General features: G+C 44.6%; 1 protein-coding gene across 2 annotated transcripts in view; it reads left to right on the forward strand.

Moving 5' to 3' along the window:
- Positions 1-398: 398 nt before the first annotated feature.
- Positions 399-21,027, forward strand: part of kirrel3l (kirre like nephrin family adhesion molecule 3, like) — a 36,120-nt gene continuing 15,491 nt past the window's right edge. For both annotated transcript variants that reach the window (XM_069696234.1, XM_069696235.1), the window contains exon 1: positions 399-1,039. In XM_069696234.1, coding sequence (XP_069552335.1) covers positions 1,000-1,039 — 40 coding nt within the window. In that variant the 5' untranslated portion in view covers positions 399-999. The remainder of the gene's footprint in view (positions 1,040-21,027) is intronic.

Below are 21,027 nucleotides of genomic sequence, written 5' to 3' on the forward strand. Positions count from 1 at the left end.
AATCAAGAAGCTGCAATACCTGTATAAAATTAAGATGTACTCGGGTTAACAATTAGAGAATTTTAAAATCAATGTATATCTTGAGGTAGTTACCATGAATGGTATGACTACACTATAATATTTCTGTAGGATATTACAGTCGATTTGCAGTACCATAAAAAACAGCAATCTACATTTTTCCACAAAACATGAACATCATTACCTGTCCATTATTCTGTTCTCTAGATAGATGATATAATTCAAATCTCTGTCCCCACAAAATGTTAGGGCAGTCAACTAACTGAGAATAAGTGTTTTTCAATACCCTCCTCGTGACGCGCGCTCAGCCAATCGCAGCCCCCTGGGGGCGGGGGCCACTGGGCCCCCTTGCAAGCATTTGAGGCAAAGGGGCTCCACCGACTCAGCTCCTGACAGATTTGGTGAACCTTACCACCAGATGATTGTCAATACGCATTTCCATTTGGCAAGAGGGAGTGAGAAGTAAACCGTGGAGAGCGACCGGGGAAGCGTGTGTGTGAGAGGAGAGGGAGTGAGTGTGTTACAGAGGGAACAGAGTGAGACTTCAGCGGAGAGGCAACTTCACCGGGGTTATCACTGCGCACTGTCGAGGAGGAGAGATTGCTTTCGAGCGCAGCATGCTCAAGCGGGTTAAAAAGTGGACTGTGGACCAACCTACTGACTGAAACGCCCGATTTACTAATGGGCTGCTAGAGAGTACAGTGAGAGGCAAAAGCTCTGCCAGAGTGGCAGGGAACGGACAGTGGAAAAGAAGCTGATGCAGAGGGGAAAGTTACCAACAATGGAGATGTATTGTTAACTAAGACTTTACAAACTGTCTGGACCATTTCTTTACACTGGATGCTATTATAGACGAATCTCAGTGCGCTCGTCTGTCCAGTGATCCTGATCCTGGTGCCGCGGTGGACCATAACCAGCTCAGTCGCATAGACGGAGCAAGAATCTTTCTACGCAACGCAATCAGCGGCCAGAGCAACTAAAATGTATTCGTTATACCTCATCTTTTGCCTTATGGTTACAGGTAAGACATACCTTTGTTTGTTACTATTTAGCATGCAGGTGTTTACCGGTGGAGAGGATGGACCGCGCTCGGTTCTGGCGCGCTGCGTCAAGCCATTCAGTGCGCTGGTTCATAGTGGGGCAACTGATCTGCTGCAATGCTACATTTCACTGCTGTTAATTGCTAGTGAATGTTTAATTAGTTTTGAAAGAGTGATTACATCAGGAGGCTTCACTGTGTGCAAGCAATCCTGAATGAATAATGTCACTGCGTAATCCGGGTTTGCTGTGATTGTTTCTGTTCTTGTTCAAATACCGGATGTCTGAGGATGGCGAGCTTTCTGTTTTTAGTGGCTTGGCACAAGGGTACTGTTTCGGGGTGCACGAACAGAAAGTTTACTTATATGTATATATATATATATATAACTTATATGAATTCAAAAACTGGGGGTTCGCGTTGCGGTCTCTACACGCGCGCGTGTGTGCCCACTCACAATACATTTCCTCGTGAGGGTCCAACGCTGAGGATGGACATTTAAGCAGGTGAGAACAATATAACTAGAGTGAGAGCACTGAGAACATCTCCGCGCAGAGGTCTGCATCTTTTCCCCATAAGTTAGTCACCGGTCCCCACGCGCATTTCCATTAAGCAGAAACTAAAAGCAATAGGGGGTTTCTTCAGGGCTGGTATGGTTAAGTCTGAAGTTATTATCACATCGTGCGTAAACGGACAAAAAGGTGCATGGTCTATGTGGGGGGGGACGCGGACGCAGTCTCCCGGGTACACGCTTTTTGGTGGTGGAGCACGACAGACATAGTGGGGGTGGGGGCAGCGAGTAAATAAGGGATAGAGAGAATGAGTGAGACAGACAAATTGCGAGAAGGAGCATTTGTTTTTCTTGAGACAGGCAGAGACATAAAGCACCTGTCTGCCCCCCCCCCCACCCTCTTCTACACACCATCAGTACCACCACCCCCTGCTGCTTTTTGTTTGCAGATTTGAGTTGCCCAGTTTTTTGTTTTTTTATGAATCCTTTTAACAAAATACATTCACCATGCTTCAACCTAATCATTATCAATGAAAATTAGACTGAGTGGTATCCTATAAGGAAAAAAAGCACAAATTAAAAGCACTTTAGAAAACAAATACTTAGTGTTTTGATGCATGTCCGGCTTAGATAGGTATGTTTTTTTAGCGTATGATGTTTCAAACTTATTATTAAAGTAATCCTTTGCAGCTTTTAGCATAGACTGATAGAGAAAACATATGTTTTTCAGTATAGATATAATCATTATGAACAAGGCGGCTTTTTGAGCAGATGGTACAATTTATATGAATAATTGTGTGCTACTGCTGTTGCAAAAGAAAAGAAACTTTCAGCAATTAACACAGCAATTGTTGACTTATCAGCGTTTTTCAGAGTCGATAGACTCGTGCATAGTATTAACACTTTGAGAAAAAATTATTAAATTTAAATGTAAGAGAATACAACAGCTTCACACTGACACAGATCTTCTCTGGGAGGGACAAAAGATAGAATAATTAAATCTAAATCCTCTGGGCTTTTTATATCTTTGCTTCAGCCAGATACAGTGTTTGTACTTTCTTGACTGAGTTTCACCAGCTTTCAGCAAATGACAAAGCATGCTAAATAGGTATTTGTTGTTTGTACATCTTTACCTTCAGCCTTGGTTCTGCATGGTTTTGTCATTATTCAGAGCTCGGGGGAGGGATATGACACCAGTGAACCTCCGCTGCCTGACTGACTAGCAACAGCTGGATGAGAAGGAGCGGTGGCCAAACAGTGGCATATTTCTCCCCCGACCCCAACCCCAACACACACACAACTTCTCTCTCTCACACTCACGCACAAAAAATGAAATGGTAACAGCTGCCCTAATTAGAACCTATGAGACCTTAGACCTCATTTACTGTCAGTCTCGTATAGATTCACAATTCACAAAATTAGTTGCACTCAGAAATGTATTTGTAGTATCAAAATTTGGCCACAACACATGGCTTCACTTTAAAATTTATGTATGGCATATTGCATACATTTGTATGTATGCCGCCTTGTACAACACAGATAATTTACTTTCTCGGATAGTCCCCTGGGCTCCCAGAGGAATTGGATTCCACACTGCATCAGTATTCTGAGTAATCTTCAGTGAGCTCTTCTTTGGAACCTTTCGCTTTGGGTCGCTTGCGTCTCATCGGGCCAAGTTCAAAGGCTGTGCGCTGAGATTACAAGTTTCTCTCCCTTCCTCTTAAGTCGTGTCGCCACTCACGTCTCACTATAGTGAAACGCTGTGGAAATTTTCCACCTTGCTTCTTCTCAACTCTTTTGCCTGGTCGCAGAATGTGTGACTGTGGAACACGAGGACATGAGAGTGTATCTGCTTAATGGGCCGGAGGCAGATGACAGACTTTCACCAAAGGTTGAAAGCCTGCTCGCTATACGTACATCATACAGGCACACACAGACTAAAACATAGAGCTGAAACCAAGCTGAAGAAGTGATAAACCAAAGCCGAGCCCTCTCCTCCCACCCCGTCCACTTTCCTTTCCCCATTACCAAAGACTTGTCTTTTCCACATGGAGCACAACTACAGTATGCTTGTGGATGCAGAGGCAAGGCGGCCCAAGAGGTTTGTTTTAGGGAACTGTGCATATTTTATAAACTGCCATTCTGCTGCTCTTTGAATTTTTGTGGAGGGAGTTAGGACGGGCAGAGCAAAGCAAAGTTTAAGAGGTTGAGGTATGGAGGGAGGGGAATCTTGTAGCAGCGATAAGACTTGTATGTGTCACCCAGGTCTTGATGATTAAGCGGACAAGCAGCGGGTAAACACGGAAAGAAGACTGCTGAGCATTGTTAAGCTTTTCTTTATCTTCTTACTCTTGTCTCTCACTGTCCAAAAAACTCACACAATCATGCAGCCCCCCACCCTCCACCCTCCAACACCCACCCCGTCACATTTATTCCATCTCTATTCCTCCACGATAAAATGGCTGGCGATAAAGTAGGTAAGTGGTAGGAAGTTCAGAGGCAAGAACCCCAGCCAGCCGATGAAGAGTGTGAGATATGAGGTGCACAATAGTGCAGACGCAGCAGAATCCGAATGCAGCTGAGTCTGGAACAGAAGTGTCTTGCATTATTTAGGAGACATAGTCATGGCAAAGCTATAGATAATTTCTGCTCTACTTTGATTTCCTGTCTTTGTGAGCTCTGTGTAATGGTTCTGCTGCTGGAGTCTTGTACTGAACAATGTATCTGAATGTTATGGAATCACTTGTGGCAACACATCTAATGTAATGAGATTTGTTTGAAGTATAGATATATGTTGTATTTATTTTAGTTTTAGTTTAGTTTAGTTGAGTATTTAACTCAAAGAACTTTAAAAAGTTCAACAGCCGATTGGTTGAGATTTTCACTTTCACAAACTGTTTTGTTGTGCATGCAGGCACACACGCACTAACTAATGAATGAGCGAGATCTGAAATAACGGCCTGTTCTTTCTTCTTATCCTAAAGACCTGCCATGCACACATGCCAGTGTCTCTGCTCTTCTTCATATCCTCCTATTCCCTCTTCCTGCACACGCGCTTGCAACATTTACGGAAGAAGAAATTGGAAGGAGAAAGGAAACAATGGGGCTTCATAATGTTGCTTGTCTCTAATCAGCTTTGCCATGCGGGTAAACACAGATAAAGAACTTGGCAGTGTGTCCTGAGGCTTTGTTATCAGCTGTTAGCAACTTAACTGGATGTGCACGCTGGTATGGCTCAACACAGGAAGGCGAAGTAGCCAAGTAGCAAACTGTTGATGGCACTTGGCCTCTTCCAGTATTATTTTTACCCCTGCACGCCCATCGTCTTTTTGTCTTCACTCTCTCCTTGTGTCTGTCTCTGCACATCCTCACCTTTTCTTCCTCTGGGGCAGTTGGAGCATCCGGGGAGGAAATGACAGGGAATAGGACAATGGAGGGCCGTGTCAGCTTCATGCCATTGCCTAGAGTCTTCTTCCCTAGCTATGGCTCTTCAGGCTGTATCATCAACATACAGACTGGTGGGGACGGCACAAATTTGTTTACTCTGTTATTCTTCTGTACAAACACAGTCATGGAAAGAATAGAGAAAAAGGGGGAAAGCGAGATTAATTCTGTGCATGTCATTAACCCCCCCCCAAGGGAAACAGTCACATTCATACATTAGCAGCTATTTTCAGAAAGACTTGTATTGCATTTATCTCCTGCTAAGATGCAAGTGTCACTTCTTTCTAGAGAGATGTATCACCATTTCAAAAGACCCTAAGCTCAGAAAGCAACATACAACAGAAAAATCACAGACATACTAGACCACACATTCATTTCTATTTTCCAATCAATTCCTGCCCTGCAAGACAAGAATTTCATATCTCCTGCTGAGGCACAGAAACCAACAGCAAATTGAAATTTATCTTCTGCGTTGCAGCAATATCTGTTCCTGTGTTATCTTCACTAGCCGTGTTCTTAACCTTGTATTAAAGATAGCTCTATTGGAGAAGGATTCTGGCAGCTGAGAAGGGTCTCAGCAGAAAGTAAAGTTCAGTTAGCAATACCATGAGATGACATTTATTTAGCACTAGATGCTGATTTATTTTACTTTTTACTCTCTTTGTCTGAAATTTGATTGTCAGTGGCACTTAATAAATAGGACATCTGAGATATTCAGCAGCGTGCACTGAGGCTTATGGCATGTGCACATCAGCCAGAAATGACTCACAAGAAGTTCACAAAGGCAACACCCTTAACACACACGCACAGAGGTCAAGGGCACTCACTGGGGCAGTGGATGATAAGCTGAGATGAGTGTTTGGCATCTTCAGGGCTGTGTGCTCTTTCTGAAGCGATTAGTCAAAGTCCAACTGTCTAATTAATGATGCTCCAGCTCTCAGGACATGTCATCTCCTTTACCAGCTAGGGGTGAAAAACACATTCAAGGAAACAGGAGATTGCCTGCCTGCTGTTCACTTTATTAGCGATGGAAACAGTGCCTACCCTTGTGGGACTAAATATTCCAAATACTTGTTCCTTGAAGTCCGGGCCCCCTCCTTATTCTTCTTTTCATCTCTTCTTCCTGTCAGTTCAAACTGCCTGTAACGCCAGGGCTAATATTGTGTTAGTGACTCAACTATTAACCAAAATAGTGGGTTGGCTGTGGCTCGGTCTCTTCTGCCTCTGAACAATGAAAGGCTGCTCTGTTGTTTTTGTTGTTGCAGGAGACTTTGCGATGGGGTTGCAGAGAGTGTAACCTTGTCTTTTATTTACATTTTTTGTTCTGCAGGGAATTTTGGACAGGGCTGAGAAACTTACCCTGGGAGGTCTGGGAGAGAAGGCAGCCAATTTGCTATCAAGTGAGGGATGTCAGTCAAAGCATATTGATCGAGCTTTTAACTGCAGCTCCCTCAATGGCAAAACATGTTAATGTTATTGAGCTGTGTGGAGACGTGAGTAACAGTGAAGTGTGTGGGTGGCGGTTGAACTGGTAGGAGGGTAAGGTGTGTCTCTCTCTCTCTCTCCTGCTGCCTGTTGGGCAAAGAAAGCTGATGTAAAGACAACAATAGGCTCAGCATGAGAAGAGGGGGAGGGAGAGGGAGAAAGAAAAGGAAGGCAGAGGGGTCAAAGGGATTTACTGCCAGAAGCCTAGAATTTCAGGTAATGGATATGCTTGTATTGTATTGGTGTAAAGCAAACCTGCTGTTTTTCTTCCAGCACGGCAGAGGTGAAAAAAACAACAAAGGTGTAACTGACTGCAAGTCTGAGGGGGATTAATAGAAAGTTGATATTCAAACACCTTAGGCTAAACATTAGATCTCTAGTGTACACTTGGACACGCAGAAAGTGATTGTGTGTGCATGTGTCAGTGTGCTTGAGCGGAGGGCTGTGGGGAGAGGACGAGGAAAGCTTTTTTGCTTCTGCCACATTCCTGTGAAGCTGCAGCTAGGGGGGCAAGAACACATGGCTAAGTGCTTCCCAAACTGGCTGAGGTAAACCTAACACCCCTCCTGGAGGAAGCAGCCCAACCATTGTTCCAGCACATTGCACCCGTCTGACTGAGGCATCCTAGTGCCGTGCAGATCCCAGGGGGGTGGAAAGAGAACGCACGGCAGAGGAGGAGAGGGACTGATTGTTCCCTGCTCAGACTATCCACAGATGGGGCTATGGCACAGGATGCTTGCTGTTTGCTTTAGAAAGTCCCAGGCGTTTGCTTTGCAGTCATGATGTATAGAATGCTCTGGGGGGTAGAGGAGGAGAGAGTACCACTGGAGACAACAGCAGGGGAAGAGAGAGACAGTATAGCAGTGAGAGAAAGAAAAAAGAAAGGGATAGAAAAAGGACCCTGCTTAATATGATGTCAGTGTGAATATAGTGTCATTGCCAAGAAGGCAAGACAGATGATACAGCCATACAATGATAGGGTAGTTGGGCGAGAGTGCTCAAGTCCTCCCCTGTTTCCAAACAGAGACATACTGTATAGAGCTGGAGATAATGGAGAAGGGAGGGAGAGTAAAGAGAGTGAGTGAGGAAGGGGGAAAGGAAGGGATGAGATGCAGGGAACCCAGGCTGCATCCATCATGTGGTTTGGTGCAGAAGCCATTTGTACCTATTGTTCTCCATAATTTGTTTTCTCGGAGCCTGCAACGGGAGGGTTGAAGGGGAGACACAAAGCTACGGCAGCCATTTATTTTTGCACTAATTACATAAATGAGACAGCATAATTAGATGTATAGCTAAATAGACAATAGGCTGAGAGAGAGAGATGCGCAGAGGGAGATAGACAAGGAGGTGTAGATGAATTCAAATAGATGAGAGGCATGGCCCTCTCTATTTTACATTCAAGAGTGCGAGGGAACATGTTAAAAGGAGTAAAGGGGACAGAGAAGGATAAAGGGAAAGGAAAAGGTAGCGTAAAGGAGATGGGGTGATGGAAAGGAGATAAGAGGGAGGGAGAAAAAAAAGCCCCTTTTACAGGCTGCACTTTGAGGTGCGGCCCAGTGCTGCCGGAATAGTCACCTCATTTAAAACACCTGCTCAGCAGGAGGGGAAAGGGACATATAAGGAGATGTAAAGAAAACGAGAAAAGGGCAAAAGAAAAAGAGAGGAAAGAGGAGACAGATCTCATCTCAGCTCCTTCAGATCAAAGGCAGAGAGTGGCTACTGAAAGCTGTTTGTTGTGGCTTGTTTGGGAGGGTCTCTGTCTTCATGAGGCCACAGGTTCACCTGGCCTACTACTTTGTTCCGGTGGGATTACACTTCAACACAGCCACATGCCAAAGCCGTCACTGGCAACACGGCCCGGGACAATTTTCTAGACAGAATTTTTAAGGTGGTAAAGCTACACGATGAGCACATGTAGGTTGCCTGTTATAAACAGAGAAACAAACACAGTTTAAGGGGAGAAAAAAATGATATTTTCAACTAACTGGACTGTGTTCATAGCCAGTCACTGTTGTTATATTGGATGCTCTTCATGTGCCAATACAGTTGTGCATCGGTTCAGGTTCATGCGTAGGCGGTGCATGGGTGTACTGGGCATGTCATCAGTCTTTAGGACTGTGGAAGAGGGAGAGATAAATTGGCCCTTAATGAATCCACTCAATCACAGGCCAGTTAAAACATCTGACCAAAGATTGAAGGGCAGTTAGGCCTGATTGGAGGCCTATTGAAGCTGGTCAAGAGAAGCTCTTGAGTCGTCACATTTCAGATTAGCCATTCTCTGCAGTATAGACCTCGGCCTAAATACCCTTCTTTCTCTAAACAGTCCTGTGACACACTATAGTAGCTCAAGTCAACCCCCTGATTGTTCTGGGGAATTCTTTAAAAGCCAATTTAAACTCAGTCCTTTGTTTAACTCTCCAGGAACGCAAGCTGGGACATATTGTATTGGTTGTGTATTTGTGCGCACGAATGAGTGTGTGTTCTTTTATGGCTTAGGTTAAAATTTTGTGTGAGCTGACTCGGCGCATGTGATGTTTTGTTAAAAAAGGACTCGGTGTATCTCAGAACTGGCACAGACTAGTTTTGTGGGTGAGAGAAATCAATGGCTCAATTCAACGTATTACAGCCATGACTGTTGCTGTAATGGTGTGGAAATGGACAGTGGTCATGTGGATCCCTCTTATACCTCTAGGCTCAGATCACAACTGAAGCTCTGATTCATTTCCTTACAGCTTTGATTAAAAAAAAAAAAAAAAAAAAAGTACTCTGAGGATTTCAAAGACTCTCACATGATGGTGACGAAGGAAAGAGATCCTTCCGTTTTATGAAACTGAGGAAACCTCTATTCTGCCCGGTTTGCCAAAGGACAAACAACACTGGGTGCAATTTTCCTCAACAAATAATGACTCTTCTCGTCTTCTCCCTCCAGCTTTTGCCTCTTTGATCCCAGGTAATGTGTTAACAAGCAATGGGTTCGTGGAATACCCATAACATTAGGATGTTTATTCGCACTGAGGTGTGAGAGTGTGTGCTTTTGAGCACATATGGTTTTAAGTGTGTGCGTGTGTGTTTTCACACCAATTAATGAATTGCTTTACATGCTTGCCGAGGTGACGATGGCCTGTCTCCAATGGGGCATTGCTTTTTCTCCCCTCTGTGTCAGCCTCAACCCACGATGGCCTGGGCCCTCTCTCACACTAACACATTAATGAGACCGGTCTAATTAGTACTTGTGGTTTCATACAGGGGACCCCGGAAACCACTGCATCATTGTGAGTTGGCCTAATCAGGGGACCGCTCAAAGACTGAGGACTCTTTGCACCAGCGAGAGAGTTCACACGTATAGAGAGACCTGCTTGGACTCACATTCAAATTAGCATGCCGGGTCACTGGGATAGAAGTACAAAAAAAAAAAAAAAAAGAGAAAAGAAGTGGTTGTATTTTCAAACTTGTGACCACTGAACATCAGCGATTCACTCCTTCCCATTTAGCGCCCTCACTCCCTTCAGTAGTGCTCCTCCCGAGGGCGATGCAGAAAAATGATTTGGCTCTCTTTCATCCCTCTTCTTCACTACAGATAATTCAATCTGTTTAATATCAAATAATCTCTCCCAATTTTTCAGCCTGTTTTAACCTTATCGCTCAAACAGTTACCTCTAGGGGATGAGCCTCGTTCCACCTTGTTAAAAAAAAGAAAAGAGGGAGAGGCAGCCTAGGAAAGAAGGATGGCAAATAGCTCTCTAAGGAGTGCTTTTAAAAGCCTCTGTTTGCCATTCTCATGGGCCATGCGTGAAACAGTGGGAAAATAGATTCCAAAGAGAGAAGAAGAATAAAGGATGGAGAGATGCAGAGGGAGATAAAGGGAAGACAGAGACAATCTACCAAGAGGGAGGGGAGGTTAGGTGATGTGAGTTGTGTTACTTGAGGTCTGGGGCTCTAACTTGTGTCCCACAGCACTTAACATGCCCCCAGCCATCTCTCCTGGCAGTTAATTAGAATCCAATAAGGTTGCCGCCTGTTGGTCATTGTTCCTCCAGTGTGTTTACCCTTTCCAGAAGCTCCATTCGCTGCTTAATCTGCCGAGAAGCTGAATGTCAATAGGTCAGGCCAAGACTCCAGAGCTCTGAAAGTGAGGGAGAGAAGGAGCAAAGAGGGAAGGAGAGAAGATCAGGGGGTCATTCTCAATATTGTTCTCTGCCGTTCCGTTCTCGTTGTTGTTCCCCCCTCCCTCCCTTCCTCTTGCATCTCCTCTTCTCTTCTTTTCTTCTCACTTCTAATCCGTTCTCTTGATTGTTCTAAGCTGCTTTCAGCCAGCCCCTGGGAGGGGGGTGGAGGGTGGTGGTGGGGAGGGCAGGGGGGGGGGGTCTGTTTTAATTAAGATTTAAAAGACGACTCCCTCAAGAAGGGAGATTTAAGAGCAGGCTGGACTAAGCAAAGTAAATGAGTGAAGGTAGGACAGATTGTAGAGAGGGCTCAACAAATATCAGAAATCGTTAAAGGGAGAAAGTTAAAAAGCTATTATTTAACGCACACATCACACATATACACATAAATTCACACAAATACAGCCGACATTGAGGCATTCGAGTGGCTAAGCCAAATGGGATTTTTTTTTTTTTTCATTTGTAATCATGCGGCACAATCTATATAGATTGATCTCAACTTCCTGTGATTCATACCATATCCTGCGAGGGTGATATGGGATCAGTGGTAGCCAGCAGCCAGGCTGAGGGAGTTATCTCAACACTCTGTCTAATGATCGATCATCTCACCAGATGAGCTTAAGAGCCTGTAACGCTTCACTTGTTTATCAGAGCCCCAAACCTGAGGCCTCTCAGTAGATGTGACCTGCGAAGACAGTCCTGTCTCAGACAGATGATATAATGTATGAGGAAAGGGTGCAAAATGCATATTTAAAAAGCTAAACGGTAGCTTTTCCTATCTTTATAGCATTGCCAGACATGTGGATAGCAGCTGAACTAATTTCCCTTTCTAATGCTGTCATATTTGGGTGGCTGTGTCACTGTAGTGGACACTCTAGACGTTTTTGAGACTTAGCGGCCTTATTGTACTATGACAAAAGCAGACTTTCTCTGTAAAAGTCTGGCCACCGAAGATACTGGTGCAGTTACCTTCCAGCGTTACTTTACTTCCATCATGCTAACCGGGTATTACATACAAAAGTGTGTGTTGATCTGCGTGTGCCACTGCAGCCCAAGAAAAGGCGTGTGCTAATGTGTTTGGTAAAACAGTCACAGCACACATCTGCCCCCACTGCAAACTGCACATTTTTCATCTTGGACTTAAACCCCGAAGAAAACACCCCACAAAACAAAGCGCACAATGAAGTGTTTAAGTTCATCAAGCCGCAGACTCTGGTGCAGCCGGGAAGGTGTTAAAGGCCATGCAAGGGTCAAGAGCCCAACCCATGGCATTCACTGCTATGATACATCCCAGCACACAGCCACCATATGTCCAGGGTTTCACAGTCAATGAGCCAACCCACCCAGTGTGACAAAGACCTATTCACACACAGTTGACTCTGAGGAAATCTGTAATGCCATGGTATGATTAGGCCAGAATGCAACACTCGTCCAGCCGGTGGCCGTTAGAGAAAAAAACAATTGACTGGAACGAACAGAGAAATGAAAGGCGCGTTAGGGAAAAGGCTACGAAGACAAAGAACTTTATAAAGCACTTTAGAGTGGATAAATGTAAGCATGATCTTGCCCTCAGCCCGCTATAGCTCCGTCGCTTGCCTCCATCAAAGCCCCTTGAGACTCTCCCGGCACAGTCTGCCTCCGTCACTCACAACTCTCTTAATAAGGCCAGCAGTAAACGGCAGGAAAAATATGCAGGGATGAAAGATCCTTCTCTCATGTTCTTGCTTTGAGGTTGTGTTTCCGGGTGTCAGGGGAAGATGGAAAAATGCAGCTTTATAGAGTAATGCTGCATTTTAATAGAAACAATAAACCCATCCGCTTATAAAATAATATTTTGTGTCCCATATCCTGTTGTGTTGCACCTCTGGGGACTTTTTGGCTGACATGAAAAGAAAAAAAAATCCCACCTCCTCTTAGCTAAAGGTATGGAAGAAACCCATGCCAAAGTATAAAGTGTGCAGAGCTCCTGGGGGAGGGATGAACACATATATTCTTTCACTACAGCGATTAATATCGAAGAAATAAAAGGTCAAACTTGACTTAAAACGGTCCAGTATATCACAGTTACATTTGGAGCCTGTATTTCATACATCAATCCCTGCTGTGATGTCTCATCAGCCTGGTCACACAGGAGAGACCCACATTGCAGATTATCAAAGATTGATGTCGTGTCCTAGTTAAAGACAGCGGAGGAGAGACGACTGGTTAGAGAAGGGAACTTTGTGTTACCCTCATCCTTTTCATAGGTGTTGATTGTGGGTCACACAGCCATTTACAGCCCAATGTAGCCATCGTTGCTGTATCTGCCTTCACTAAAGCATAACTCAAAGACCTGACCCTGGTATATACTGTACAGGTAACTTATACCCTCCGGGCTCTCACACAAGTCCTGACACAGGAAGACAAAGACTGAGCCCTCCATCTCCTCCCATCCACTTTCTTCCTCTTCCTCTTCAGAAGCAGAAGACAAAACAAACTGACAGAAAAAACAGGCAGATTATCCTAAACCCTTTTTTCTCAAACACACAACCTCACACATCTCTTATATCCACAGTTCGCTGTCATCCTACCCATTTCTTGTTCAGAGTGCTTGCTTAATAATTAATTGATTAATTACTTTACTCATTAATCATTCATTCATTAATCATGGCCTGATTTTTCTAGAGGAAGCGGTGCAATCTGAAAAAAAAACCCTGACTTCACATTTCACTCTAATTATGCTCTTTTACTAATCAACGCTTAAGAAATTGAGTTTCAGGAAATTGGTTTTCCCCTTCCCTTCTTTTTCTCAGCACAAAGCAGGATGTATTGAGGTCGGCAGGTAATGTTTTTCCTTCCCTTTCTTGTGTTCTGGAAGCTCTTACTCATCAGTAATTTTAAAAGAATCTTTCAAGTTACGGCCAATCTGATGAACAGAACAAAAGTTTGATGTTAATTTAAAACTTGTGTTTTATCCACCTCTACATGAAAAAGAACTCTGGTCACAGACTAACTGCAGACATTGATCAATAAGTGGCAATTTGAAGGCTATTTGTACGAACAGCGAGGTGGCAGCATTGTGAATCACACACTTATTGTTTTCACTGGATCCATGACTCTCTTGGGAGGCGAGGTAATTTGTTTAATCGCCAGGAGTTATGTTCTCTGGACAGAGAGATGGGAAGATAGGATAGTTCAGAAATATGTTCTGTAATGTGGAGTGAGCATGAGAGGGAGAGCGAGGAGAAACATTTGAAGCAGTTTTAATTAGAAGTGTTTGTGTGCCTTTATGTTCCTGTTGGATGCAGAGTTCACACCACAGCTCAGCTGCTTTCTCTGAAGAGGCTCTTGTCAGCTGCCGACAAAAAAGAATTATGCATCAAATTAAAGAGAGCTCCAGTGAAATGGAGGCAAGTCGGGCATTAACCTCTAAGCTTTAAAAAGCACACATATTAAGCAACACTAATGAGACTCTCATTGAGCTAGCTGTATTTTATATTCAAACGCACACAAAAGCGCTGCTTTGACTTCAATGTGCCATCGCTGCTTCTGAATGAGGTTGTCTCTCTAATTCATCTCACCAGCAGCAAACACTGCAGAAGTGAACAATAGCATAGATGGCCCTTTTACTCTAATGAGATGCATACATTTACAACATTACCACCCTCATTAAAAAATAATAATAATAAAGGGAAAAAAAGTATTAATTATGAAACGCACTACTTCCTATCTTGAAGAGCCAAGGGGGTCTCCACTGGGCTCAATTAGGAAGAGTAGACCGTAAATCCCTTGACTAAATTAATTGATACCCCAGAGCATTAGGCCCAGAGTCCCAGTACAGAATTGAGGGAGAGAATTCCTTTGTTTTCATCTCCACCACCTTTTAGAAAAAGCAAGAGATGGAGGCAATTTTAACATTAGCCCTTCATTGTTTTATGGATTTTTTAATCTATCATTTATGAATATATTTGTTTTGTTTACTTGTCATGTCTGCTGATGGGAATGGGAATGGAAAAATGTATGTTTTCTTTTTCACTTCTGTCCCATCTCTGAGCTGCCTCATGTTGTATACCATTGCTTTTTTTATCCACCATGTCAGCTGTTGTTCATACACTAAACCAGGGCTTTTGCAAACAGCACAAGGAGTTAATGATTTAAAAGCACAGTAAATTATACTGAAAGCCCTTCCATCCAAACACATATGAAAGTGTGTGTGTGGGGGGGGGGGGGGGGCAGGGGGGTGGAGAGACAGAGAGAAGTAGAGAGAAAAGGCAGGGGGGACAGAAAAGGGCTGGAACTGTGACACAGATCCAGCCAGCAGCTGTCTTGCAGTGAAAACACCAGGAGGTAAGCAGGAACGAAATGACAAGACTAGCTCCATCAACATCTTGTCAACACTGCTAGCTGATGTGTACAGACAATTTCATACCGCCACCAACTCCCTCCCCTTTTCTCCCTTTTTTTTTTATATGGCTTTTTATTTCCTGTCCTCCTGCCAGCCAGCCAGCCAGCCAGTCACTTGCTATCTGTCTACACTGAGTCAGCTCTCAGCTCTTTGGCTCTTGGCTTCAGATTGGGGCAACTATGTAAAAGCTGAATTATACTCGGAGAGATGCTTCTGCCCACTAGAAACCCTAAATATATGGGCCTACGACACTGAGTGTGCGTCTGCGTGCGTGTGAGAAGCAAGTGGGAGAAGACAGTGTAAGAATGAGCGTATCTATGGCACATTGTCGGCCACTGCAGCACAGTGACTGTGTGAACCAGTCACATGCGCTCAGACACTGACTGTGTCACATCAGCACTCTTAGTCCTCCTCCTTCCTCTCCTTGTATGCATACCACTCTATTACACTATCCACTGCATCTGCTGTAGCAGCTACCCAGGGAGAAACTCTGCCGCTGCTCATCCAAGCGATCAGCTTCACTGCTGCCCTGATGTGCGCAGCGCCCTATTCCAGCAGGGAAAAACCTTGTGGTGACAGCCTTGGAGACGGACTGATTACAGCATTCCATCAATCCCCTCTCAGGCTCGCTCCTTCGCAATTGGAAGCTGACAGGAGCCCACTTTTTCCATTTTTACCTTACCTCAGTTTTTTCTGGTCTTTCTAACGTACAGTGGCTTTTTCCCCCTGTTGTTCCCACTACTCTGCTTTCTTGAGTGCTGTGTTGACAAGCTGACACAAACCCCTGTGATTTTCACACCAGGGATACAGGGAGTGAGAGAAAGGGGACAGAGGATACAGGATAGAAGAGAGGAAGAGATGGGAGAGAAAGTGCAAGGGAGAGTCTGGAAAGAAATGAAAGTTGACACAGAGTCTGGAAAAGCAGAGTGATGGCAGAAAAGTGCCACAGAGAGAGAGCAAATCAACAATTAGTAACACCTTCTATAACTCTCAGGGGGGGCTGCTGGGCATTGATTTAAGGGATCATGCCTCACTGACTGTAGACGTATGAGTGATAAGCAGAGGAATGAGAGGATGGGGCTGGATTGTAGATGGATGCAGGAATGGAAGAGAATGCCCTGGGTGGGGGTATCAGCAAAGCAGCAGGAGGAGGGGTGGGGGTTGGGATGGCGGGGCTGGGTGGATGAGCGGGTCCACTCTCTAAAAAGGGCCATGGTCTGAGCCAAGATTTTCACAATGGAATAAAGGCTGAAAGGGGAGGCTAGGAGGATTAAACTCCAGCAAAACAGCTCTTAAAAAGCTGTTAGACTGCAATTTGGGCACAAAAATGCAGAATGGGAGGAAAGATAGTGAGAGTGGGTGGGTGGGAGTGCAGCTGGAATGCAACGTGGGAGAGAAAAGTATTGAAGAGGGCCCAGGCTGCATTATAAGGTGTGCGAGACGAGACCATCTGCAGAGACACAAGCTGGAGCTGCTTGCAACGGTCCAAGTCAAAGACAAAAACAGAGGTGCTCACACATGCAGTGCATGTGTTGGGTGCCATATACTGCTATGAGCTGGTGGGTGGTATCTGTTGTTAGCCTCCTTCAAGCACTCAGAAGTTCTGTGGGAGTCACGGTAATGAGCTTAGTAGCCAGATCAAACATGAGATGGGTGCAGTGTCCCCTTTGGGACATGCTCTTTGGTTCAGCTACTACTCAGCACTGTTTGTACACACACACACACACACACACACACACACACACACACACACACACACACACACACACACACACACACACACACACACACACACACACACACACACACACACACACACACACACACACACACACACACACACACACACACACACACACACAGGAAAAGGAAGACAAAAGAGGCTGACTCAAAACAAAGGGATAATAATTCCATACAGAGAGAAATGGAGCTCCCATTTTCCAGCCCGATTTAGAAGCCTTATCTAGACAAGGCACAATGGATGGCATTTGGGGAAAGGGGTTGTTTATTCCAAGCATGACACTTTTTTGCCAATTGCCTTGTTTTGTACTGGTTTTTTTTTTTAGTTTTTGTCTGTTTTCCTCCTCATTTTCTCCTCTCTGGCTCTTATTGTGAAAAACTCACCCCAACTGGGCTCAGGATTCTGCCTTTGCCACTGGGGCAAAAATACGAGTATATTGGGTGCTATTTTTTAACATGTTGAATTATTACTGCACAGAGCAAATTGTCCAGTCAAGTTGAGAGCACTTATATTTATAGACCCCACAGGACTGGATGTTGCACCGTTTGCTCTGGATGGGAATGAGGACATGGAATAAAATCAGGACTAAATTAGGGACTCTCTGCAAACACAGTTTCTCTCAACAACATAGATAGATAGATAGATAGATAGATAGATAGATAGATAGATAGATAGATAGATAGATAGATAGATAGATAGATAGATAGATAGATGGATAGATGGATAGATGGATGGATGGATGGAGCAGCATACAAACATGCAGGGCAAAGCAATACAAAATTACTGAATAAAAAATAGAGGTAGTAAAAATTTTTAAAAATGCACATTTTCTACAAATAAAAATAGAATAATATTAAATTAAACTAAACAACAGTGCAATGAATTAAACAAACAAACAACAGTGCAACGGTGTTATTGATGCGTGATGGATTTGACCAGAGGTGAGCTATTGAACAGTCTGTTCTCAGCGGGCAGGAATGATCTCCTGTATTGGTCCTTGCGGAGCTGGATGAGTCTGTAGGAGAAAGTGCTCCGCTGTCCCTGCAGTAGGTGGTGGAGACAGACTTCTTGTAGACAGCGTTGATGTTGGTCTTCCAGTTCAGTCTGCTGTCGATGGACACACCCAGGTACTTGTACTCCTCCACTATGTCCACATCCTCTCCCAGAACACTCAGCGGTTGTGGAGCCGTCGTCTTCCTCCTGAAGTCGACCACCATCTCTGGTCTTGGCCACGTTCAGGAGCAGGTGATTTCTTCCCGCCCACTCCACAAAGTCCTCCACTACTGCCCTGTACTCGTCCTCCCATCCATCCCTCATACACCCTACCACTGCAGAGTCATCAGAGAACTTCTGCAGATGGCAGGACTCTGAGTTGTACTGGAAGTCAGTGGTGTATAAGGTGAACAGAAAGGGGGACAGAACAGTTCCCTGAGGAGCTCCAATACCACTGACCACCGTATCAGACAAAACACTGCCCAGTCGGACAAATTGTGGTCTGCCTGTCAGGTAGTCAGTGATCCAGGAGACGGTGGACGCGTCCACCCCCCCCACCAACCTGCAGCTTCTCACTCAGCAGCAGTGGTTGGATGGTGTTAAATTCACTGGAGAAATCAAAGAAAGTGATTCTCACAGAGCCACCGGTTCCGTCCAGGTGAGACAGCTCATTGCAGCAGGTAGATGATGGCGTCGTCCACTCCCACATGAGGCTGATACGCAAATTGCAGAGGGTCCATATGCGTTCGAGTGTTATTGTAAAACATGAGAAAATGAACAGAGTTAAGGTACTTTATGTTTTATTTGAAGGTCTGTGGTGAGGTGGTAGTAAACACACTGTGTGTTAGATCCACATTGTATCTAAAAAGGTCAGCTGCAGTGCCATTATCTTTCTCATTCTTTAACATCATGGCCGGGGAATACACACACACACACACACACACACACACACACACACACACACACACACACACACACACACACACACACACACACACACACACACACACACACACACACACACACACACACACACACACACACACACATAGAATGGTTGCTTCAATCTAATTCTATCAAGGCAGATGTCCAGTGGTGGATGGATCATTGCTGACATCTGTCCATCTCTTCCTGATCCTTCCTGATGTGGCTGTATCCCTATCAGTTCAGATGAAGGAGAGAGAGAGTGAGGGCAGTGCCCGGGTCAAGGCAAAGCTCCTTAATAGGTTGCGTCCAAGTTGGGGAGGCTGTTTTGCACTTAACTCCGACCGACCATGTGACAGAAACAGCAAAGTCACTGTGTCAAAGTAACCACTAAATGTGCCCTCCAGTGCCTGACAAGTTGCTTTCCCTATTAACACTGTCCCATCCTCCACACTCATTCACATAGTCAGATGCACCCATATACACACAGACGTAAACCCGCATCACACATTTTCCGACAGGCAAACACACACACACACACACACACACACACACACACACACACACACACACACACACACACACACACACACACACACACACACACACACACACACACACACACACACACACACACACACACACACACACACGGAGCTCACACAGTCAGACAGAAATGCGCACACACATAAACTTAGCCCCATGTGCATCCTGCGGCGTGAAATGATATTCCATTTTGAGAAATCCGGATTAAAATGTATCAGGCCAAATGTGTTTTGACCTTGTTACTGGGGAATAGAAAAGCACACACACTTGCGCACACACACACACACACACACACACACACACACACACACACACACACACACACACACACACACACACACACACACACACACACACACACACACACACACACACACACACACTCAGCGAGGTAAGAAACAGTGTAAATGTTGCATCTCTGGTGATGACAACTTCAAAACCAGATTTTAACACCATTTTATGTAACATTATGCACCTCGCATGTAGTACAACTAATCTACTCTGCACATGTTTACCTGCATAGCATTCAAGACAATTGGTAAATAAACACATCCACTGCAGAAATGTTGGAATTTCAAGGGGATTGAAGTCTTTCTTTTTGAATGCGATTCATTTTTGGCCTGGTGGAAAAACCCTGAAAACTATGCTGTGCGCTTGTGTACATGTATGTGTGTATGCGACATTGCAGCTCCCTACTTCTTCTGACTGCATTTCCTTCACTATTTCTTTGTCTGCTGCTGTTCCTCTCGCGCTCTCTCTCTCTCTCTCGCTGTCAGAAATGTATTCATGTAATTAAGCTGCTAATACACCGTCAAAGAATTGTCTAATTCAGCAAGGAGGAATTAAAGGAATCTGGCATGAGTCATTAGCCAGTCGAGATGTTCTGTTGAGCATTTTCAATAAGGGATCTGGAGAGCAATGAATCATTCGTATGGCATGAAGACATTCTCTACAGCACATGCTCTGTACTCTATATTTGTATGGCATATGTATACGTGTATGTGCGTGTGGTGTTAATTGTCCATTTGCGAGCATGATAAATTGTACATGGGTGAAGTAAAGAGAAACAATCCAATGCATGTAATCCATCTAAACAATCACGCAAAGCAGTGAATTATCACCCATTGTAAACATTTAGATACTCTGGGCAAGATACTTAATTCCAATCAATGTTTGTACTGTTGCAAGTACAAAGAGGAAAATCCCCAACTCGTTCTGCAATGGGAGGAATATGAAAACGCTCGATAGCTCATAAAGGCAGAATGTTGGGGACAGGCAGGCACGCTGTCAAAACAGCAGTTTTGAAGGTATGACGGGAAAATGCCAGCCTTCACTAAATGCCTAATAGCCTAAGCTCGAAGACGTTTCACTTCTCATTGACGCTCTCAAATTGGCCTCTTTTGATCCACGGAGCGTGACACGCATACAGTCTACCTGTTTGCACCCACAGCTTAATCGCCTTTGAAAGCCCTTTGGTAAAATGATATACAGGCAGACAGTATTGGTGAGCTAACATGCATTGTTCTCTGACCCCCCCCCCCAACTCTCTATTAACACCTCTTCTGGCCCAGATGGAGAAGAAGAGACAATGGGCGCATGTGAAAATGGGGTTTAAGGCAGTTCTTGAGAACCTCAAGGGTCTGAGTGGTGGAGAACTCACGTTCCTGATGAGCTCAATGTTTGGCGGCTTTAATTGTGCTGTTGGGTGATGGAGACGGGAGGGTGCAAAGGGTGAGGGAGGCGAGGGGTAAGGTTCAGTCCACGGTGCACCCCGAGATGAAG

Source organism: Brachyistius frenatus, unplaced genomic scaffold (assembly GCF_029030835.1).
Source record: "Brachyistius frenatus isolate BFR_SWC_R1_liver_20210118 unplaced genomic scaffold, ASM2903083v1 Contig_20, whole genome shotgun sequence".
In the NCBI taxonomy this organism is placed as follows: domain Eukaryota; kingdom Metazoa; phylum Chordata; class Actinopteri; family Embiotocidae; genus Brachyistius; species Brachyistius frenatus.